This window comes from Myotis daubentonii, chromosome 2 (genome assembly GCF_963259705.1).
Source record: "Myotis daubentonii chromosome 2, mMyoDau2.1, whole genome shotgun sequence".
Classification (NCBI taxonomy): Eukaryota; Metazoa; Chordata; class Mammalia; order Chiroptera; family Vespertilionidae; genus Myotis; species Myotis daubentonii.
The window spans coordinates 36,454,431-36,479,560 of record NC_081841.1 but is presented as its reverse complement, the minus strand read 5'-3'; the positions used below and the strand labels follow the sequence as shown (position 1 = coordinate 36,479,560).

General features: G+C 39.3%; 1 protein-coding gene across 2 annotated transcripts; it reads right to left on the bottom strand.

The window, feature by feature from the left end:
• Positions 1–122: 122 nt before the first annotated feature.
• FGFR1OP2 (FGFR1 oncogene partner 2) lies at positions 123–25,044 on the bottom strand. 2 transcript variants are annotated; one of them, XM_059682427.1, is made up of 7 exons: positions 24,787–25,044; positions 16,547–16,695; positions 9,879–9,996; positions 8,274–8,416; positions 5,738–5,851; positions 3,137–3,250; positions 123–2,131 (listed from the first exon to the last, which is right to left on the bottom strand). In XM_059682427.1, exons 2-7 carry the CDS (start codon positions 16,679–16,681, stop codon positions 1,994–1,996), a joined length of 762 nt encoding a protein of 253 aa, XP_059538410.1. In that variant the 5' UTR covers positions 16,682–16,695; positions 24,787–25,044; the 3' UTR covers positions 123–1,993. The 2 variants fall into 2 exon arrangements, with proteins under 2 accessions (XP_059538410.1, XP_059538411.1); XM_059682428.1 differs by lacking the exons at positions 5,738–5,851; positions 24,787–25,044.
• Between the last annotated feature and the right edge of the window lie 86 nt (positions 25,045–25,130).

Sequence of the window (25,130 nt, the reverse complement as noted above, 5' to 3'; positions counted from 1 at the left end):
TAAAGTTCACTCCTTGATGTATTTGATACCTGTTATTAAATATCATTAAAACCCCAAGAAGAGATAAAAAAGCCCAAAAATAAATGTCAGCATTATTTTCAAATTAACTTGGAGAGCACACCAATTTTAATCACTCATCTTTATTGATAAAATAGGCTCCTATGCACTACACACCTTCAGAATAAATGTAAGGTTCTGCTTAACAAAAAAGTATGGGGTGGAAAACTGTTTCTATATGACAAAGTAAATGTCTTTAAATAGCAAGATCTTAGAATTCTATCCAAGTAAGAAGACTAAGAATAAATTAATTCAACTTAATGGTTTACAAAAATAATTATCAAGTAATGTTTTATAATAGAGCTGCCTCAAACTGCCTCAGACAATCTCAACTGTGTAGCTTATTTTCTTTCATTCTAACTTGGGATAAAAACTATATGAATGAATGTGCCATCAAATTAAGGAATACTTTCCCAAAAACGAATAGAAAAGTTAAAAAATAAAAACTGTCATTTATTTATAAAACATTAAGGCCTCTGAATGAGAACAAAAATCAATTTAATGTTTGGGTCAATAGCCCTTTTCTATTCAATCAGCCCTATCAACCCCACTTACCCCAAACTTAAGATAGAAAAATTCTGAAAAGTAGTTTTTAATTTTACCAATATATGAAATTATACATAAAAATTACCATGTAAACATTTAACAAATTTATACTCAAAGTAAATTTTCTATTATGCTAATTTTAATATGTATTTAATATAAATGAGCATAATATATTTATATCTGATACTTCTTTGATCTTTTTATTCTGTAATCACCAAAAATAAGAAAAAAATTACATTTCAATTGATAAAGCACATTTCTATTTTTGGTGGCTTTTAAAAATTTACATACTGGATATATATTTTATTAAAAAAATAAAACAAATACTCCTAACTCCATGGATTTTTTTGTCCCTCTTTAACTGGAAAGTTATAAGAAAAATCTCATAGGTTATGAGGACCACATGGGTGCTTTAAGAATAGATCCAGAAATTACTTTTTTAATTTACTTTTTCTATCTCACTTAACAGTTACTTTTAAAAAAGGGACTCTATGAGGCAGAGGATATCCCAACTTACTTTGAAATAACCACACCTAGCTTGCTTTATCAAACATTTCAACTGTTAGCTAAATGAGCTACACAGTATCCTTAAATATCAACCACATAAGAGAAAAATCTCTTCATTAATGATTTAAAAGCAAAATTTATTCTTTCAGAGTAGTTTAACCTACTAAATATGTCTCTTATAAGATCTTCTTTCTTAGAAAGTAGTATTTCTTCTCTTTCATTCCTGAAATGCTTTCTCATATGCTTAGCAATTATGGACAATTGTTTGCTGAGTATTATGGTAAGTTAGCTAAAATTAAATTACCTCTTTTGTTTATGGTGTATATAAGACATTCCTACAGCCTTTCAAACTGATTTTTTTTTTTTTTGGACAAGAATTTAAATTAACGGGAAGGTAGATAGGCAATCATTAAAGCTAAAGTCTCATGGTACATAAGCTATTTGTTAACTTTGACACCAAACAGGGAGGATAAAACTTAGTATGATGATCTTCCACTCACCAAACTGTGGCAAAATGTGTATTTTAAAATTGGGATAACTTCATGAATTCCCACACATTTACTGGGAATATTCCAAGTATCATCCGGAAAGCCAACAGCACTACTGGAAGCTCTTGAAATGTTCAGCAGTCACTGTAAAAATCTTCAATTTGTTCAGCAATTAACAAACTCTTGTTTCTACTTTTCAACTGCATTTTGGAATAAAGTCTAATACCATGAACTATGCATTTTTTGTTGCTACCTCTTAAAAATGTCATTTACAGTGCACTGTACATATTAAAGGGGAAAAAAGAGTAGCGTGAGATTGATTTTCCTGTTAATTCATTAACGTCAGTAGACCAGTCCCAGGGATCATTTGGAGCCTTGTAAGAAACTCAGACTCTTCAGCTCTTCCTCAGACTCAGGTCGCTATTGGTCACTAATGCTGACAAAGAAGTATTTTCTGATACATCATCTTTTCTAAGGTTCAGAAACGACTCTCGGGTTATTTGAAGGATCTCTCTTAAGCCTTTGTTTTCTTGCTATAAGAAAATAAAGACAAAGATGCAGCGACCAAGTTAGCCAGTTACAAGAGCACAAACATACAGTATAACAAATAAGAAGCAAGTTCTGTAACTGACAGAAATGCACTGAATGATATATATGCAACTGAAGTTGACAACCTGAATCCAGAGAACACTTTATTTTAAAGAGGTAGGAATCATGTGTTCAATGGCTTCTACCTCTGCAAAGTCTTCTTATTTATGCAGCTATAATTGTAGACAGAACCTCAGAAATTGCCTTATTTTAACATCTAGATTTATATTTAAATACACTCAGAAAGTTTGTGAGTAATACCCTGGGACTACAACCTCTTAGTACTTTAGTACTTTTATTACCTCCATGATAGCATGGAATACAAGACAAGCCATCTGGTTTCTTACCTTACAGGAATTTGACAACAGGGCTGTTTGAGTAAATCATGATGTTTTTCAAAAAGGAAAGTAAGTGACCAAATCTAGACCAAAAGGTAAGCAACTTTGCCTTTTTTTTTTTTTTTGTAGATATAAGAAATGTGCACACATTTTAAAATAATTTTCATAATTTATTCTCTATCACTCTGTCTTTGATTTTACTTTCTAAGTTCAATGGTAAAAGGCAGGGATCAGCAAGCTACAGTATGGCTTGGGGTCTGTTATTGTAAATTAAATCTTACTGTAAATTTTGCATTACAATGGTAGAGTTGAGTAGTTGCAACAGACTATCTAGTTTGTAAAATCTAAAAAATTTACTATCTGGCCCTTTACTGGAAAAGTTTGAATCTTGTATGCTTAGAGAGAGAAATAATTTTGGCCCTGTACAACCAATTTCTCCACCATAATTTTAAAATGAAGCTTTTAAAGTACAAAAGTCTATTCTACTGATTCGGCTTATTCAACAATGGTTTATGCTTTCACTACACAAAATAAAGGACCATGATTTATGGGATATATTTTCTGGCATAGATCTTTGAGCAGTTTCACCTACTTTTACAATTTAAAACTTACTTCAAGCTGAAATATTCTTTCCTGTTCCTTACAACCCTGTTGCTCATCAATTTCAATGGCTTTCTTCATTACTGCTGCCATTTCAGTTATCTGGTCAATATGTGCTTGTAATTCCTGAAAAAGAGAGATGGGAGTTGCAAATTAGTGAAATACTGTATTATTGTTATTTTTGGATCCTCTCATCTTTATAAAATCTTTACTGCCACTTAATATGAATGTAATATTCACATACTGCCATTTAACATGAATGTAATTAATATAATAAACAGATATTTACAAGAAAGCTGACTGACCATGATCGTGGTTTTGAAATCAGACTTTAGGACTAGAATTAAGACTAAGCAGCATAATTTAAGTAAACCCACTAGTAAGAAGAGAGCTCATTTCACATTCCTTTCACTACAAATGATCAGCAACTTTTCTTTTTTGCACCTACCTATATGACTTGTCAAAGTAATGGGAAAGATAAAACTTTCTGACATATTCCACCTCTTTTCCCTGAAGTTTTCATGATTTATAAATCTTTTCTGTACTACCCATACCTAAAAATCGATCTCAATCCAATCTAGAACTTTCTTGATTATAATCCTCTTTGACAGTAGAAACTGTATCTTGTTTATATTTGCCTATAAGTGTTCAGTACATAACAGATAATACATACTGAGTAAAATGAACATAGATCTGCTTTTAAGTATTAAAATATTAAATGGCCTTCTTTGCAAACTGTTCAAAATATAATTTCAGTATAAAATAGTCATCCACTTTTTTAGTACAACAAGTAACACAAATTTCTTCCAATCCCATTCATTTTTCTTTTTTTGCACACCTGTACTAGGCAACAGAAATATGAATTCCGTTAAGACATGTTCCCTGATTTTAAGGAGCTTACAGTCAAAGTGAAAGATACAGACAAAACATTTAAAATCAACATAAACTTAAGAATAATCATTTTTTAAATGAAAACCTTCTACAAACCATTGTTCACTGGCACTTGAGGGTTCTTCTACTATATTAAGACCAAAAGTTAAATATAAAAGTTAATAGCTCTCCAAATAAACATTAAGCCTCTTAAGTAGTTGTATATTCTCTAATGGTAGAATGGATTTGAGTAGGACCCCCCCAAAAAACAAACAAACAAACAAACAAACAAACAAATTAGCAAACTATGGAGGAAATAAGATGAAGAAGAGGAATATCTTTAGCAAACACATTTAATACTTTCTTAACCAACAAAAATGTAGGTCCTTTCTATACAACTCTAGTACACAGAAAAGGCAAAATATAGATCTGACATCATCCAATATGGTGCTATTTAAATTTACATGAATTAAAATCAAATACATTTAAAGAAATTAGCAATTCAGTTCCTCAGTTGTAGTAGTGACACTTTAAGTACTCAAAAGCCACATGTGGCTCTCAGCTTCCATATTGAACAGTGCAGATAAAGAACATTTCCATCATTTCAGAAAGTTCTGTTGGATGTCCCCAAATTAGATTATGGTAGCAAGAATGATATCAAGACAAACATCTGTCATATTCTTAAAAATGATTAAAATCCCTCCCAATATAAAGGAAGCATGTAATGTTTAAAAGTAAGTTAAATACAGATAACTGCAGGGACAAATTGAATAAGGGAAATGAGAAAAAATTTTGAATACAAACAGCTAGCTCAGTTTATGATTTGATATCCTATGGGACTGACCTAGGTTAAATGATTACACAGGAAACAAATAATTCCTTGCCTTTAAAATGGAAAACAAGATACCACCATTTTTTTTTCCTTCAGGACAGAGTCTAAGAAAATCATCATGAAAAAAAACCACCCAATTCTTCAATCAGAGCAGTATTTTTATAGGCCAAGTTCATGAATGATTCACTTATTACAATAAAATCTTTGGAGAAGTATCATAGATCTTTTATTGGGCATAAGAGGCCAGACCTGTGTTTTTAAAACTAAAGGCAAGAAGTGTTAGCAAAATAATCCTTGAACTGTCTTGACATGCCTTTCACTTGTAACTTTTTTGCTTAGGTTTATTTCAATTTGGCTCAATAAAGACCAGCTATAAGTAAAGTAAAAAACAAACAAACAACAAATAGACAGCTAAAACACAATGGAGAGTATACTATACTACACTTAATAACACATATACAAAGGCATTTTATTACAAACTCAAACTAAAAGACAACAAACTGTCAAAAATCTGAGTTAAAACAGTTCATTTAATAATTTGAACAAAATTTTTATAAAATCAGATTAAAATGACTGCCAAGAACATATCTTTGATGTCCAGAAAGAGAATAACTGTTTAAAGTTTACTAAATTTGCAGCAGCAGTAAGGGCAACAAAATGAAAACTTGCCTGAACAACCTTTAAGGCCTGCCCTTATCTAACAGGATGTGTATGATATAATACACAGAGAGTCAATGACAGATTTAAAGTTCCTATACTAAATATTTTTGCATGGCTAGCACAGCATTTTAAAACTTAATTTCATTTATGTGCTGATTTAATCTGGTAGAAAAATTCAATGTAAAAAAACTCTTTAAATGGACCCCCCCTTCCATCCGCACCCCCAAAATTGACTGTTTTATATAGTGTACATTCTGATTTGCTTCCAAGTGCCTTCTCTCCAGTCCATGTTGAGGTGCTTCAAGGATGTGTCGAGATGCATCAAGGAAGAATCCTTCGGAGCTGTTACGATGTACCATGTCAATCTGTAGTACAGAGTCATTATAATGTTAATACGGATATTATCCGTAATTTAAAAACTGAATGAGTGTTAGTTCATGCGTGTTAGCCAACTGTTTGAAATGTTTGCTTTTTTAAGATTTCCAAAAAGGCATCTGTTCAAAAATAATGAATAAAATGAATATTTGGATGAAAATGAGGTCTCATTTTGATTTTTAAATGTGTGCTCAAAAACTTTCAGATTAAGGGCAAAATTCTAGATTACATAACATTTGACCTTATATCAGATAGTTATGTTTGTATCTGTATCTCCCATTATACTGTAAGCTCCTATTATAGAATAATGGAACTTATTCATTCATTCATCCTATTATTAATAATAACTAAGCCAGTGCAAATGTTAATAGATGTTTGTTTAATTGAGTCAAAGTGTCTCCTTTTTGGGGAAAACCAAAATCACAAACATTAATATGTATTAGTTAGAATTAATAACAAGTAACTGAATAGTCATTTTATGGAAGGTAAGAATTGGCACATATGATGACAAACTTAATTTATATAATAAAAAATGATGGTTTACAACTATCTTAAGAAGTGTTTCATTTTGCTAATTAATAAAACAGCTCTCTGGTGAATGGTAAAATCTCATGTGTTTCAGAAAATATTCACTTCTGTCATAGCTACTACCAGATGGGAATAGCAAGCTGCAGTATCTTACTCTAAGCACTTTTTTTGGTCAAAGTATTCTTCTCTTTAGATCTTAAAAATTTATTTCTTAGGTTACTTTTATTTTTTAAAATGTATTTTTATTGATTTCAGAGAGGAAGGGAGAAGGGGATAGAAACATCAATGATGAGAGATAATTATTGGTCAGCTGCCTCCTGCACACCCCTCACTGAGGATTGAGCCTGCAACCCGGGCATGTGCCCTTGACAGGAATTAAACCTGGGACCCTTCAGTCCGCAGACAGATGCTCTATCCAGTGAGCAAAACCAGCCAGGGCTATTTCTTAGATTACTGAACAGAAGGACTTCTGAAATTTCTCAAGATTACATTTCTTGCCCTAACCGGTTTGGCTCAGTGGATAGAGCATCAGCCTGCGGACTCAAGGGTCCCAGGTTGGATTCTGGTCAAGGGTATGTACCTTGGTTGCGGGCACATCCTCAGTAGGGAGTGTGCAGGAGGCAGCTGATCGATGTTTCTCTTTCATCGATGTTTCTAACTCTCTATCCTTCTCCCTTGCTCTCTGTAAAAAATCAATAAAATATATTTTTTAAAAAAAGATCACATTTCTTTTAACAATTTTTAAGTCAATTCATCTTTGAACCTTTAAAAAACCCTTAAGTTATACATTTAAACATAAATATTTTTATAATAATCTCATTAACAATAGATACATTTTACACTCAAAAGATTGCTACTTAAATATCCAACATTTTCCTTTAGGTTAGGAGATGAATACAGCATAATTAACTAACATTCAACTCATATTTATTAATTTACTACTTTACTATTTGACACAAGACTACTAACTTCCTCAAATGTGCAAAGTTGTCAAACAAAGATCTATTTCCTAGGTATTTAATTTTAATAGAATTAATAATTTAAAAATATCTACAAGCCCCAAGATGGAAGAAACATTTCAAAGAATCTAAAATGTGTTTCAATAGTTGAGAAAGATAAAAATGTCTTATAACAATCAATATTTCTTAAATAATATTAGTTATAACCACTAATAGTTAGCTCACCATTATCCATTATAGAAAATGGCCTCATAATTACAATCTATTCTAATATTTTTATTCCATACCAGCAGTTAAAATTCAGTTTAAAATAAAAGGTAAATGGTAAAGATTATTCTACTTGTCTTCATAGGAGTTGTTATCAAACACAAGGGACATACACAAAAGGTACAGACACAGGAATAACAAATGAACAGAAGGAAAAACTAATTTTTAACCAGTTTAGCTATCTCTAAACATTATATTCCTGATATGTGATTTGGGGGGAGGAGAGCAAATTTAGTATGTTGGTTCTTTTCCTCTCCCTGACCCCCCGTTCTTTCCATTATAATGAAGATGATAGTTTGGATGAATCAGCCTTATTTAGAAAATAGTTTTAAGAAAAACAAATCTATCTTTATCTGTGTTCAATTTTTTAAAAAAGTTTTTAGCATTCCAATTTTTGTTTTTGCAACAGATGTCAATACAGAAATCTATTTAAAGAAATATTTCTTAAAAGCAGATAACCTTATAAAAATAAATTTGAATTGAATACTTACCTTTATTTCCCAAATAAAGTTTACTTTTTAATATATATTAAAGCTACTAGGAACAATGGTAGTTAAAAGAGTAAATAAAATAAAATGATCTATAACAAGAAATGAAAAAATAAGTTAACCAATTGTCCTTCTATTCCATTTCCAATTATATTTATAGAATGGATTACCTTTGAGTGCTGCTCTTTTAACTTCATTATTATACCCGGGTCATCTTTTTTGCTAGCCATTAGCAATCTAAACATTTGTTCACGATACTTGCTCATTATCAGTTCCAAGGCAGACTGATGTTCTTCCAAGGATGTACGTAATTCTATCAAGAATAACAGTATATTTTATTCAAACTTGAGTTAAAGATGTGTAAAATATTCTCTCCCGTATTACTTTATTAAAAAAGCAACTTATAAAGAGGGTATTTTAAAAAGAAAACCTGATGAATAACAATATAACTATATAGGATAGTATAGAAATAAAAGATACCAAATGAAGTCCTTTATTAGTTTTTAAATTACCATTTAAAACACATTTTTTGAGAATCATTTCAATACCCATTCAATGAATAACAATTAGGTATCAGATGATGCTCTATATTAGGAAAACCAAAAGGCCATGGAGCTCAGAGTGTAGTCGAGAAAACAAATACATCAATAATTGTCATACAATGTGGTAAGTGCAGAGATGTGCTCTACTCAAATATATATGAGAAGTCTGTGAGAAGAAATTAGTGAAAGCTTCACAGAAGTATGGTATTGAGGTGAACCTGTATTCCTTGAGCTGAAAAACAAAAAACATTCTAAGCAGGGAGGCATGAAAGTGACAGTACATTTAGGAACTAGTTTGGGATGGCAAAAGCAAAGGTTTCATAGAGAAGAGAGGCATGGGAAGAAGAAGAAAGAAAAGAAGGCTTGGAGTTGACTTTGAAGGCCATTGGATAAAGAAACAAGTACACAAGGAAACTGACAGGTTCTGTGACTTTAAGCAAAATGACATATAACAAAATCAATTTTACCAAAGACTAAATGACATAAAAAATAGTTAACTTCCTATAGCATTTCATCAACTATAAAACGAAATGAACAAATTGATGTTATTTGAAGACCTGATGTTGTACAATGAGGGTTCCTAAGCTAAATAATATGATCAGATAATTTTAAAAAAATCAATCTGATGCCAGTGTTGAAGATGGATTGCAGGGGATGGAATCAGGGAGGCGAATTAGGATAGTTCAGGAAGAGACTATGAACACCTAAGCTGGGGAACAAAGTGGTGGGATTGCAGAGAATAAAATTGAGTTATTTCATACGTAACAACAATGGCACAAACTGAGTATTTAAAGTCAGAATGTAAGATGATTCCAAGCAAGGCAGACATTCAAATGTAGAAGAGAAAAAAGGGCAATAGACCTATGAAGTAGAGATGACATTAACATCAAAAAGTAAATTTAGTTGATTATTTTCCCATGTTTGACTATTAATTGATCCCAAGTTAACAGTACAATTGTAAAGTTCTCTCTCTTTTTAAAAAAATATTTTTATTGATTTCAGAGAGGAAGGGAGGAGAGACAGAAATATCAAAGATGAGAGAGAATCACTGATAGGCTACCCCCTGCATGACCCACACTGGGGAGGGAACCTACAATCCATCTGGGCATGTGCCCTAACTAGGAATTGAACTGTGACTTCCTGGTTCATAGGTCAATGCTCAACCATTGAGCCATGCCAACTGGAAGCAAAGTTCTCTTTTGATTTGCTATATGTAGAAATAATATATCTTGCCTTTGTTTTCTTGTTGCAATTCTCTGATTTGTCTGTTTTCTTGCTGGATTCCCATAACTAATGTAGACCGTGGCCGATGTCTTGCAACTTCATTAAGTTCTTGAATTTCTTCCTGATACTAATGAAAATATTAAAAAAGAACATGTGGGAAGAAAATATTTGAAAATGTAAATCTGAATCATATATCAGATAAGGGTCTAGTAAACAAAATATATAAAGAATTCTCACAACTAAATGAATGATAAGAAAACCCAATTAAAAAATTGACACATAAGGTAAGTTCTGGGGATATAATGTATAGCACAGTGACTATAGTTAACAATACTGTATTGTGTGTTTGAAAGTTGCTAAGAGGGTAGATATTAAATGTTCTCACTACACACATGAAAAAGGTAATTATGCCAGGTGAGGGAAATGCTAACTAATCTTATGGCAATCACTTCACAATATATGTGTATCAAATCATCACACTGTATACTTTAAACATATACAATGTTTTATGTCAATTACATCTCAATAAAGCTGGAGAAAAAACTGGCAAAGGATTTGAAGAGACAATGCTCTAAAGAAAATATACAAATGACCAATAGCACATGAAAAAATGCTTAAAATCATTAGTCACTTGGGAAATGCAATTCAATATAAGATACCACTTCATAACTGCTAGGATGGCTTTAATAAAAAAGACAAATAACAAGTGTTGGAGAGAATGTGGAGAAATTGTAATCCTCATATATTACTGATGGGAATATAAGATGTAACTACTATGAAAAACAGTCTGGCAGATCCTCAAAAAATTATACACAGAGCTATTATATGACCCATCCATTCCACTCTGAGTTATATACCCAAGATTACTGAAAACATGTCCACACAGAAACTTGTACAAAAGTATTCATAGCAGTATCTACACTAATAAAAGAGAAACATGGTAATTGGTGTACGATCGATACCCTTCCCATTGGCTAATCAGGGCAATATGCAAATTAACTGTCAGCCAAGATGGCGGCCGTCAGCCAGGCAGCTTGAAACTAACATGAGGCTTGCTTGCTTCAGTGACGGAGGACTCCAACGTTCCCCGCCGGCCCGCTGCAGGCCTCTGAGCCTGCAGTTTCAAACATTGTAACAAAAATAGAAGCTAAACAAAACCCCAGAAACCAGCTTTCAGCTGGCTGGCTGGGATCTCAGAGCTGGAGTTGATACAGAGTTTCGAGAACCAAAACAAACCAGATACCTGCTTTCAGGAGCGGAGGCCTAAGAGCTGGAGCCTCAGAGCTAAAGCTGGCCCAGAATAAAAAAGAAAAAAGAAAAAAAGGAGCAGTTGGGAGCTTCAGTCCCAGCCTGAAAACAGTCCTCAGCCCCTCACCAAGACTGGCCAGGTACCCCAGTGGGGACCCCCACCCTGAAGGGTGTGTGACCAGCTGCAAACAGCCATCATCCCCTCATCCAGGCTGGCCAGGCACCCCAGTGGGGACCCCCACCCTGATCCAGGACACCCTTCAGGGCAAACCAGCTGGCCCCCACCCATGCACCAGGCCTGTATTCTATATAGTAAAAGGGTAATATGCCTCCCAGCACCAGGATCAGCGGAGCTGAGAGGCCTCTCGGCACCAGGATCAGTGTGACAGGGGGCAGTGCCCAAACCCCGATTGCCCTGCGGCTCTGTGTGTGACAGGGGGCAGGGCCACAACCTCCCTATTGGCCCTGCTCTGTTCATGACAGGTGAAGGCGCCCCAACCCCCTGATTGGCCCTGCCCTGAGTGTGACAGTGGCAGCGCCCCAACCCCGATTGGCCGTGCTCTGTGGGTGATAGAGGGCGGTGCCCCAACCCCCTGATCCGCCCTGCCCTGAGTGTGACAGGGGGCGGTGTGCCAACTCCCCTATCGGCCCTACTCTGTGAGTGACAGGGGGGAGCTCCCCAACCCCCTGATCGGCCCTGCTCTGTGCGTGACAGGGGGCAGCACCCCAACCCCAATTGGCCCTGCTCTGTGCGTGACAGGGGGTGGCGCCACAACCTCCCCATCGACTCTGCCTTGAGTGTGACAGGGGGCGGTGCCCCAACCCCCTAATCGGCCCTACCCTGAGCGTGACTGAGGGTGGCATCACAACCTCCCAATCCGCCCTGCTCTGTGCATGACAGGGGGCGGCGCCCCAACTCCCCAATTGGCCCTGCTCTGAGCCCAACCAGGGGCTGCACCTAGGGATTGGGCCTGCCCTCTGCCACCTGGGAGCAGGCCTAAGCCAGCAGGTCGTTATCTCCCAAGGGGTCCCAGACTGCGAGAGGGCACAGGCCGGGCTGAGGGGTTCCCCCCTCCCCCCCGAGTGCACAAATTTTTGTGCACCGGGCCTCTAGTTATTTATAATAGCCAAAACATAGAAATAATCCAAATGTCCATCAACTGATGAATAGTAGACACAATGTGACATATCCTTATAATGGAATATTATCCTATATAGAGACCCGGTGCACGAAATTCGTGCACTGAGGGGGTGGAGGGTCCCCTCAGCCCGGCCTGCGCCCTCTTGCAGTCTGGGACCCCTCAGGGGAATCAGGCCTAAGCTGGCAGTCAGACATCCCTCTTGCAGTCAGGGGCTCTTGCAGTCTGGGACCCCTCGCTCCTTAACACTGCCTGCAACAGAGGTGGGAAGGGCTCTCGCCACCACCGCTGCGCTGGCCAGCTGTGAGCCCAGCTTCTGGCAGAGAGGTGCTCCCCCTGTGGGAGTGCACTGACCACCAGGGGGCAGCTCCTGCGTTGAGTGCCTGCCCCCTGGCAGTCAGTATGCATCATAGTGACTGGTCGTTCCGCCAGTCGTTTTGCATATTAGCCTTTTATTATATACAATAATAAAAGGCTAATATGCAAATTGAATTATCTATTTATATAAAAACCCTGGGTGTAACATCACGACCGAGGCTCGACCAACCAGAAGGAAGTCAGTCCTGCAGGGGTTGTCTTGGAAATGGTTGCAAACTCCCCAAGCTGTTTCCTGTGAGGGCGGTGAGATTTCAGGCAGGAACCCGCACTGAGTCCTGGGTCCTCTTAGCCACAGCTGCGCCCTCCCTGAGCTGTTTTGGGTAAGGGCGAGGTTTGAGGCAGGAACCGGCTTTTGGAGCATGGACACACTGAGTCCTGGGTCGCATTGCCAAGGGCTGCACCCTCTCTGAGCTGTTTCCCAGGAGGGCAAGGTTTGAGGCAGGAACCGGCCCTCAGAGCGTGGAGGCATATCTTTATAAAGTTTTACTACATTATATTAGAGGTCGTGGTAGTACTGTTTTACCCACAGTGTCTACAGGAATTGCTGCAAATTTACTTCTCGGTGGAAGCACCTTTCATTCCCAATATAAATTACCCATTCCACTAAAAGAAACTTTAATTTCTAGACTCGATATAAACAGTGAAGTTGCTAAAACTATTAAAAAGGCCCAACTTCTCATTATTGACGAATGCACCATGGCATCCAGTCATGCTATAAACACCATAGACAGATTACTAAAAGAAATTTGGAAGGAGGGAGCCCCATTCCTTATAGAATCAGCTGTTGGTCAGCTTGCTGTCAGCAGCCTGCCAGCCAGGAATCCCATTCACCTGCACCCTGGACCCTGACAGCAGGGAGGAGGGAATATGTCTTATAGTGAATGGTTAGTAAAACTTGGAGATGGCAAACTTGATAGCAGTTTTCATTTAGGAATGGACATTATTGAAATCCCCTGTAAAATGATTTGTAATGGATCTATTATTGAAGCTACCTTTGGAAATGCTATATCTATAGATAATATTAAAAATATATCTCAACGTGCAATTCTTTGTCCAAAAACTGAGCATGTTCAAAAAGTAAATGAAGAAATTTTGAATATACTCGATGGAGATTTTCACACATATCTGAGTGATGATTCCATTGATTCCACAGATGATGCTGAAAAGGAAAATTTTCCCATCGAATTTCTTAATAGTATTATTCCTTTGGGAATGCCATGTCATAAATTAAAATTGAAAGTGGGTGCAATCATCTTGCTATTGAGAAATCTCAATAGTAAATGGGGTCTTTGTAATGGTACCAGATTTATTATCTAAAGATTATGACCTAACATTATCGAAGCTGAAGTATTAACAGGATCTGCAGAGGGAGAGGTTGTTCTGATTCCAAGAATTGATTTGTCCCCATCTGACAGTGGCCTCCCATTTAAATTGATTCAACAACGGTTTCCCGTGATGCCAGCATTTGTGATGACTATTAATAAATCACAAGGACAAACTCTAGATAGAATAGGCATATTCCTACCTGAACCCGTTTTCACACATGGTCAGTTACATGTTGCTTTCTCTCGAGTTCGAAGAGCATGTGATGTTAAAGTTAAAGTTCTAAATACTTCAGCACAAGGGAAATTAGTCAAGCACTCTGAAAGTTTTTTCACTCTTAATGTGGTGTACAGGGAGATATTAGAATTAGTTTAATCACTTTATCAGTCATTGTTTGCATCACTGTTGTTTTTATATCATGTTTTTGTTGTTTTCATATCATGTTTTTATCGTTTTTATATCATGCCTCTGTTGTTGTTATATCCTTTTGTTACTATTTATTTATTAATAAATTTACATATTATTTTCATACACATTTTACTAATTTCCTTTCATTTCTCACACTTCTAGTACAGAGAAAGGGCAAATAGCAATATTAAAATATTTCCGCTAATTAATTCCCTTTTAATGTGTACGAATTTTTTGCACTGGGCTACTAGTATAGGATAATAAAAGGCTAATATGAAAACTGAATTACATAGGATAATAAAAGGCTAATATGCAAATTGACCAAATGGCAGAACGACTGGTTGCTGTGATGCGCACTGACCACCAGGGGGCAGATGCTCAATGCAGGAGCTGCCCCCTGGTGGTCAGTGCACCCCCACAGGGGGAGCACTGCTCAGCCAAAAGCCAGGCTTACGGCTGGCGAGTGCAGCGGAGGTGGCGGGAGCCTCTCCTGCCTTTGCAGCTGTGCTAAGGATGTCCAACTGCTGGCTTAGGCTGGTTCCCACGGGGAGTGGGCCTAAGCTGTCAGTCGGACATCCCCCGAGGGCTCCCTGACTGTGAGAGGGCGCAGGCTGGGCTGAGGGACCCCCAATAGCACGAATTTCGTGCACCGGGCCTCTAGTTTGGTAATAAAAAGGAATGAAGCACTGATATCTGCTATAAAATGGATGAACTTTGAAAACATTGTTAAATCAGTCACAAAAAGCCCAACATTGCAAGATTCTGTTCATATGAAATGTCTAAAATAGGCAAATCCATTGAGAGAGAAAAATCAGTGATGGCTTGGGTAAGAGAGAATGAGCCTTGGGGTGATGAGAATATTCTGGAATTAGTAATTATGGTTACACAACCTGAGAATATTCTAAAATCCAATAAACTGTACCCTTCAAAAGGATAAGCTTTATGGTATGTAAGTTTTATCTCAATAATATGTGCAAAATTATTATCTTTTTTAAATAACTAGGAATCTAATTTTATTTTCAAGGCATTTTTATGAGCCACTAAGTAACACAGTCATTATAACATTGCTGGTTCTAAATTTAGATGTCAAATTCTTTTCACAGCTCAATATCAGATATATGTTCACTGGAATACATAAGACAAGCTACACAGTTAAGGTGGTATGTAATCTTTTTAGGGCAACAGAGTTGCAAGACAAACGAAGTAAACTTGTTCCATTATTTCCAGTAGTTTTGATAAAAGCAGGATCCCAGGGTTGCTTCCTTTTAAAAAATGAATGAATTTCATGAGAGTAGGCTATGAATATATATTTCCCCCTACCGATTTCATAATATCAGAACTTTTATAATTCTCTTAGAGTTAAAAATTTTTATCAGAAGAGAGATTTTTTTTTAATTCCCTATAAAAGTTATTGATTTTATTTTTGTGTTTTATTTAATTAAATCTTTATTGTTCAGATTATTACATTTGTTCCTCTTTTTTTCCTCCCATAGCTCTCCTCCACCCTGTTCCCACCCCACCCTCTGCCCTTACCCCCCCACTGTCCTCATCCATAGGTGCACAATTTTTGTCCAGTCTCAGAAGAGAGCTTTAAATGGTAGCTAAACTCCATGGCCCATTGGAAAGTCCTTACACACAACACTAAGGATAACGAGAAGTGAAGCTCTTTTCATTTCTTCTTTAACAGGCAAGGTAGCAAATATAAATGCAATAACTGCAAAAGGTATAAAGTAGATATTACTCTGCATTATTTTAAAAAATTGTTAAATAACATCATCTAGCTAGTTTTATAAAGAAAAACATAAACATTTTCACATTATAAAAATATGAGAGCAAAATGTGTCTATATTGGTAAATGACATTATCTGGTCTTTGCCAAATGTATCTGGACTGAATAAATTCATGTATTTTATAAACTCAAATGTGTGTCTGTCAGAAAAATTGTGATCAAGTCTACAGATTTTAGAATATATATAAAATACATATTTCACCTGAGCAAAACAAAAAATTATAAAGTAAAATTGAAACATACATGTTAAGCTACCTTTAAATTTTAAAAAGAACATCAAAAAATAATAATTACATTCTAATTAAGCAGAAGTTAGTGATTCAAACAATACATAAATATCAATGATTGCTTTTTAAAAAAATGAAATCAACAAAAAAGAAAAAAAAACAAACCTGCTTCATTGCTTCTACTCGCTTGTTGAGAGCCGTGGTCTGCTCAATCAGAGATTCTGCTGCATCATCATGATCTCTCAGTCTCTCAACAAGAGCTTTGGCATCAGCAAGTGCCTTCTCAATTGTGCAACTCATTTCTAAAGGAATACCTGTAATAAAAATTGAAATCAAGACTCAAAACAAAGGTGGCACATCATCCTATTTCAGTTTCATGTTCACAGAGATATGCTTCTGGAGCAAAATTTGTTACAGGACTGTTCATTGTAAGTAGAGAGAAAAACATTTAAGAACACCCGTAGCTTTGCTTCTGTTAGGATGGCACAAGACAAAGTGAATTTATAATATTTGAAAAAATTAGAATACATACAAACAGTTTGCAGACATAATAAAAATGCATGTAAAATACCATGAATTTATGATGGGGGAAAAAAGTAAACATCCAATGGACACATTTTATATCATACAGAAATAATGTTCTTTATGAGGCCATTCCCCATCTTGTCATTTTTGAAAGATGTCACTTTATTAATCTGTATTCTGTGGTCAATCTGACTATAAGATCCTTCCTAGCTTTTGCTTGGTCAGGTGACCTGAGATAATGTTTACACACACTACTGACCAGCCAAAGTGGCCTCTATGTGTCACGCTGGCAGGTGGGGTCCCTCCGCCTGGCCTGTGGGGATCAGGCCAAAACCGGCTCTCCAACATCCCCTGAGGGGTCCGGGATTGCAAGAGGGAAGTTCTCAGGTGATGCACCCAGGAATCCGGCTCCCTCCTCTCTGGTTCCCGGGTACATCACCCAAGAACTGCCGCTGCCAAGTCACGTAGCTCGGCAGCTCCTGCATTAAGTGTCTACCCCCTGGTGGTTACTGTGCATCATAGTTACTGGTTGGATGGCCACTTAGCCTTTTATATATATATATATATAGAATACACACACACACACACACACACACACACACCATGAGATTTATATATATCCATTCATCTATTGTTAGACATCTAGGTGGCTTCCATATCTTGGCTCTTACTAGTAATGCTGCAATGAACATACAATTAATATATCTTTCTAGTTAGTGTTTTGTTTTTGGATAAATTCCCCAGAGGTGTAATTGCTGGATTGTATAGCAGCTCTATTTTTAATTTTTTGAGGAAGCTCCAGTTTTTCCTAGAGGCTGTACTAGTTTACAATCCCAGCAACAGTGTATGAGGGTTTCCTTTTCTTCACATCCTTATTTGTTGATTTATTGATGATTGTCATTCCCACAAGTGTGAGGTGATATTTCATTTTGGTTTACCTAGTCTTAGCCTTCTCTCTAACCTAAGTCAACCCAAATGGACCTCTAGAGCACTGTAGAATAAAATAAAACTGCTAAATAATCATTTTAATTAATTCAAACTGTTGGTAGCTTTCTGAACCTGAGGACTACTACCTAATAATGTCCTTTGGTCAACAGGACAAGTGTATTCCCATTTATCAGTGAGGAAAGACTCAGGGATTCCAAATGAAAGGAAATGAATGACAGCACCATGCAGCAAGGAAGGAGTCAAGCTAGTACCAGAAATAGAATTTCCAATACCCAGGCTAGTGCTCTACTCAGGAGCCAAGGTGGATCCCAGGACCCTATTTGCTTTTAGATAAATAAAAACTATCTCAGTATTCCTGGCTGGAAAAACAGAGCAAATTCCCCGACTCTATTTCACCAACAGGTCTACCAAAATATTATAAAAATTGCATTTCAAGCCAGCACTAGAAAATAAATGGGAGTGTTAATGCAGAATGAAATAACAAAATTTCAAAAAAAATTTTTAAATGTATTTTATTGATTTTTTACAGAGAGGAAGGGAGAGTGATAGAGAGCTAGAAACATCGATGAGAAAGAAACATCAATCAGCTGCCTCTTACACACCTCCCACGGGAGATGTGCCCACAACCAAGGTACATGCCCTTGACTGGAATCGAACCTGGGACCCTTGAGTCCGCAGGCCGACACTCTATCCACTGAGCCAAACCGGTCAGGGCTCAAATATTTTTTCTTCTAACCAGTAAAAGCCTAGCATCCATTTTTACTAGACATTAGAGTTAATTATAAGACCAATGGATGTGTACTGATAGGCTTTCTCAATTACAATTAACATTCACTTTAAAAAGTATTCCCTAGACTGCTAAAAAAATACTACTATCAAAATAAACTATATTTAAATTTTGCTTTGTAACTATAAAAATAATGCTATTCTGAGAAATGAATTTTAAACATCAGCTAATTCAAAGCATTATTTTATTAGCATTTCAGAAAAACAGTGACACAGAGTTTCTAAGAATCTGCATGTTCATTTCCTGTATGTGAAACCACAGAAAAGTTTAGAATGTTTTATAATATGCATTAACTTTGCGACCTTTTTTGAAAAACATTGTGTTTCCCCTCTCTTTTTGGGTTGGTAAATGGAGTGGGAGGGAGATTGTTTCCAACCTCTCTAACAAGTTTAAAAAATATATTCCAGTTAAATAAAACATTTTAAAAGGGGTATTCCCAATTTATCTACCTATTTTTATCATGCTTAATTATTACTTACATTATCTTCTATAGGTGGGCCCAAATTACAGGTGAAATTTTTCTAAAGCAGGTTTTCCCCCTGGATTAGCTATATACTCGCCTACTTTGCCACCCAAAAACACTGACAGTCAGACTCCTGGCAGCGGGTTCAGAACATTCTGCTGCTGATAAAAGAGAAACCACCACCCACCTATGACAGCAACTGACAGCTGTTAATTTTAGATTTTGGTTAACAAAATTTTAAAGAAATTCAAGTCACTCTTCTTTCTCTTTTACCCCAAAATTCAGTATCCTATAGTTGGACATACAGAAATACTATGACTACCAATATGCCATTGAGTGTCTTCAAATGTCAAGAATCTACTTTAATTAAATATTTTTATTGGGTTGCTCAGGCAGGTATCTCTAATGTCAATTAATAGATAATAGACACGGAATAGAAAAAGAAAAAGGCATAGTATGGCTTTCTCATAAACTTACACTCTAAAAAAAAATCAAGAAAAATGCATCTAAATTGTATCCTATCTAATAATAGACAAACATGGTAATTAACTGTACCTCCGACACACTTCCCATTGGCTAATCAGGGCAATATGCAAATTAACTGCCAACCAGATGGCGGCCAGCAGCCAGGCAGCTGAAGCGAACAGGAGGCTTGCTTGCTCCAGTGATGGAGGAAACCAAGGTTCCCTGCCTGCCGCTGCTGGGCTCTGAGCTTGCACTCTAAGAAACAATGTTGCAATTATAGAAGCTAAACAAACCCCAGAAACCTGTTTTCAGCCAGCTGGGCCTCAGAGCTGGAGTTGCAACAGTGTTTTAATTATAGAAGCCAAACAAACCCAGATACCTGTTTTCGGCAGCCAAGGTCTCAGAGCTGGAGGCGAGACTCAGAGCTAAAGCCCGCTCTCAGCTCCAGTGACAGCCACAGAAGGTAAATAAATCCCAGAATAAAAAGAAAAAAAAAAGAAAAAAAGGAGAGGTTGGGAGCTTCAGTCACCCACCAGCCTGAAAACGGCCATCAGCCCCTCACCCAGACTGGCCAGGCACCCCAGTGGGGACCCCCACCCTGAAGGGGGTGTGACCAGCTGCAAACAGCCATCATCCCCTCATCCAGGATGGCGAGGCACCCAAGCGGGACCCCCACCCTGATCCGGGACACCCTCAGGGCAAACCAGCCAGCCCCCACCCGTGCACCAGGCCTCTATCCTATATAGTAAAAGGGTAATATGCAAACTGACCCTAACAGCAGAAGGACTGGGAATGACTGGTCACTATAACACACACTGACCACCAGGGGGCAGACGCTCAATGCAGGAGCTGCCCTCTGGTGGTCAGTGCGCTCTCACAGGGGGAGCTCTGCTCAGCCACAAGCCAGGCTGATGGCTGCCAGTACAGCGGTGGTGGTGGGAGCCTCTCCTGCCTCCTCAGCAGCACTAAGGATGTCTGACTGCAGTTTAGGCCTGCTCCCCGCTGGCAAGTGGACATCCCCCGAGGGCTGCTGGGCTGCCAGAGGGATGTCTGATTGCCATTGTAGGCCCAATCCCCTGGGGAGCGGGCCTAAGCCAGCAGGTGGTCATCCCCTGAGGGGTCCCAGACTGCAAGAGGGCACAGGCCAGGCTGAAGGACCCCCCTTCCCCCCCGAATGCACAAATTTTTGTGCACCGGGCCTCTAGTATAAAAATAATCAGCTTATACAGACACATCAGGGTACTTGAAAGCACAGTAAATTTTCAGTTCTTAAAAATGATGAAATGAACATGTCTGAGGGTTTACGAAGCACCTTTATGAAGATGAATTTTTAAGGTTGGACGGAACAGAATTTGAAGTAGGGGCATAGAATTAATGTTTTAAAATCACATGTTACCTTAGAATTGTGGCTAAATATAAGTTACATATACATTCAAAAAGATATGACAATTCAAGAAGGAAATAACCTAATCTAAACCATTGATTTCTAACCAATGGGCCAAGGAGCCATTGGAAGAGTTGCATACACCAAACACAGTCTGTAGTCTAAAATATTTCTCTCACACATATATCCCACTATTTTTCAAATATAGACGCATACTAGAATAACAAAATACAAAATTATTTAAAAGCATAGTTTTTTGCCATTATGTATAATCTCAATCAACAAATACAACTACTTGTGTGTTAGCGGTCCACTGTTCCTCATATTCAAACAGGTCAGTCGCCACGCCAGCGTGACTCAGTAGTTAAGCATCAACCTATGAACCAGGAGGTCATGGTTTGATTCCTGGTCAGGGGATATGTGGGTTGCACGCTTGATCCCTAGTGTGGGGCATGCAAGAGACAGCTAATCAATGATTCTCTCTCATCACTGATTTTTCTATCTTTCTCTTCCTCTCCTCTGAAATCAATAAAAATTAAAATTTAAAAAAAACCACACACACCAAAAAACAGGTCAGTGGCCATTTAGCTAACATACAATTTTCCTTCTGGCTCTAAAAATTCTATGATTTTTTTTTTTTTTTTTTTTTTAGAAAGTGACCTCTGACCAACAATTCCACCTTCTTCTTCTTTTTCTAAAATATATTTTATTGATTTTTTACAGAGAGGAAGGGAGAGGGATAGAAAGTTAGAAACATCAATGAGAGAGAGAGAAACATCGAACAGCTGCCTTTTGCACACCCCCTACTGGGGATGTGCCCGCAACCAAGGTACATGCCCTTCCTGGGAATCGAACCTGGGACCCTTCAGTCTGCAGGCCGACGCTCTATCCACTGAGCCAAATCGGTTAGGGCTAAAAATTCTATGATTTTTTAAGAGCACTAAGGACTCCTATGGTGAATCTTTAGAACTATTACATTATTTTTATATAGGTTTATACATAAATAATGCCTGCTAGGCACCAAGTATTAGACTAGCGTTTGCTACAAAGATGAATTAGCCATGATTCCAGACTCAAGCTCACGTATATGAACAACTAATACCACCTAATAAATACTGCAGAATTGTTTCAAGTGCTTTGGGAGCACAGTGGTATTATCAATGTCACCTGGGGAAGTCTGAGGTGACAATGATCTATGACTTGGGTTTTGATAGGTGGCAAAAAAAATAAAAAAAGAGTAAGGATTCTAGATAGATGGTACAGCACATACAAAGGCACAGAGCTGCCAAGCTGGTGTGGCTCAGTGGTTGAGTGTGGCCCTATGAACCAGGAGGTCTCAGTTTGATTTCCAGTCAAGGCACAGGCCTGGGTTGCAGGCTTAATTCCCAGTGTGGGGCATGCAGGAGGCAGCCGATCAGTGATTCTCTCTCGTCATTGACGTTTCTATCTCTCATCTCTCTCTCTTCCTCTCTGAAATCAATATTATCTTCTACACTAATAAGACAAACATGCAAATTGACTGTACCTTTGCTACATCTTAAGCCACGCCCACCAGCCAATCAGAGCGACTATATGCAAATTAATCCAACCAAGATGGCGGCCAGCAGCCATGGAGCTGGAGCAAGCAGGAGGCTTGGTTGCCCCAATGATGGAGGAAGCCAAGCTTCCCGCTGCGGGTGGCTCTGAGCTCCACTCAAAGCAACAAAGTTTTAATTATAGAAGGTAAATAAATCCCAGATACCTGCTTTCAGCTGGCTGTGGCCATGGAGCTACAGCCAGCAGGAGGCTTCCCTCCTGCCTGTCCTGGCCGGCTCTGAGCTCCTCTCAAGGCTACAATGTTTCCATTATAGAAGGTAAATAAATCGCAGAATAAAAAAAAGAAAAGAGAAAAAGGAAAGGCAGGGAGCTTCCGTCACCAGCGGGGCTTGGCCAGCCTGAAAACGACCATCAGCCCCTCCCCCAGACTGGCCAGGCACCCCAGTGGGGACCCCTACCCTGAAGGGGGTGTGATCAGCTGCAAACAGCCATCAGCCCCTCACCCAGGCTAGCCAGGCACCACAGTGAGGACTTCCACCCTGAAGGGGGTGTGACAGCCCGCAAACACCCATCAGCCCCTCACCCAGGATGGCCAGGCACCCCAGCGGGACCCCCACCCTGATCCGGGACACCCTCAGGGCAAACCAGCCAGCCCCCACCCGTGCACCAGGCCTCTATCCTATATAGTAAAAGGGTAATATGCAAACTGACCCTAACAGCAGAAGGACTGGGAATGACTGGTCACTATGACACACACTGACCACCAGGGGGCAGACACTCAATGCAGGAGCTGCCCCCTAGTGGTCAGTGCACTCCCACAGGAGACCTCTGCTCAGCCACAAGCCAGGCTGATGGCTGCCAGTACAGCAGTGGTGGTGGGAGCCTCTCCTGCCTCCTCAGCAGCACTAAGGATGTCTGACTGCAGCTTAGGTCTGCTCCCCGCTGGCAAGTGGACATCCCCCGAGGGCTGCCGGGCTGCCAGAGGGATGTCTGACTGCCATCTTAGGCCCAATCCCCTGGGGAGCGGGTCTAAGCCAGCAAGTAGTCACCCCTGAGGGGTCCCAGACTGCGAGAGGGCACAGGCCATGCTGAGGGACACCCCCCCCAGTGCACAAATTTTTGTGCACCAGGCCTCTAGTATATATGTGTGTGTGTGTGTGTGTGTGTGTGTATATATATATATATACACACACACACACACACACACACACACATTTTTTAAATGTCAAAGGCACACAGCTGTGAAAGTGCACGACATCTTTGGGGCTACAGCCAGCTGCCTGGTGTGGTCGGATAGTAAGGTATCTGGAGAAGCAAGACGAGACTAAGAAGGCAAACTAGATTGGGACTGACAGTAAGAGGTCCTGAATGGTGCTGCTTACCCATCAGGAAACAGTTCTGTCGGCAAAATCGGTGACGGAAAAAGTTTAGGCAGCGACATAAACAGATGTGTAGTTCAGAACGGTAACTCACTGGGAAGGATGATGGCGGGGAAGCTTAGCTGGGGGAGGGCACCTGCACCATTCTGGGGAAAGAACAAATAACATAGTGCAGTGCGAGTGGAAATGCAGAATCAAGGACGCAGGTTCCCAGCTTGGCCAGCAGGACTGGACCCACTATCAATCATGGGTTGCAGAAGAATGGCAGGAAGAAAACCAGGGAAGGAGTAGCAATCCTCAGAGGGCAGTTTCAAGAAGGAGAAAAGAGCCAAGACCGGTTTGGCTCAGTGGACAGAGCGTCGGCCTGCGGACTGAAGGGTCCCAGGTTCGATTCCGGTCAGGGGCATGTACTTGGGTTGCGGGCACATCCCCAGTGGGAGATGTGCTGGAGGCAGCTGATCGATGTTTCTCTCTCATCGATGTTTCTGATTCTCTATCTCTCTCCCTTCCTCTCTGTAAAAAAATCAATAAAAAATATATTTAAAAAAAAAAAAAGGAGAAAAGAGTTCTCTATGTCCTATGCTGCAGAGGTAAAGTGAAAACCGAAAGGGTCCGCCTTCCCTCCCCTCAACGGTGAGCTCCCAGGTGGGTTAGGTAGCAAGAAAACAGACAGAAGGTGTGTCCCGAGGGCCAGGGCCAAAGCTTTTCATTAAACTTTCCGCACCGCAGCCCCGGAACCAGGAGCTCAGACCTGAGGCCGGGGAGAGGAAGTACGGCTCCCCGGAGGGGCTAACCGGCAGGGGCAACCGAGGGCCGGGCGATCGGTAGCTCAGGAGGAGCAAAGCACCAGAGCGGCCCCGGCAAAGGAAGCTAACGGCTCCCCTCGCCTGCTCTGGCCCCTGGGTTTATTCCACTTACTCTGGTCTCAGTCCCTCGCAGCCGTCAGCTGTGGCGATCAGGGCTCAAAGCCTCTGCCCACGGGGACCTACGCACCCAAGGGGAGAGAGTCCTTCCGCCTGTTCAGCGTCTTCAGCGCGCAGACCTAGAACAAGGCTGAGGTAGTCCGCGGGCAACTGGGGGGTCCACAGGACTCGGCCCCATCACTGGACCGGGAACCGCGTCCGACTAGCGCTCCCACCAGCACTCCAACCTCGCGAGATTTCCTTCCTTGCGTCACCGTGGGGGGGTTGACCCAAGAGATTTACTTGCAGCTTCTCCCTGACTTGCGCGAGAGGTGGGGGCGGGCCCAGTCTAAGCCCCGC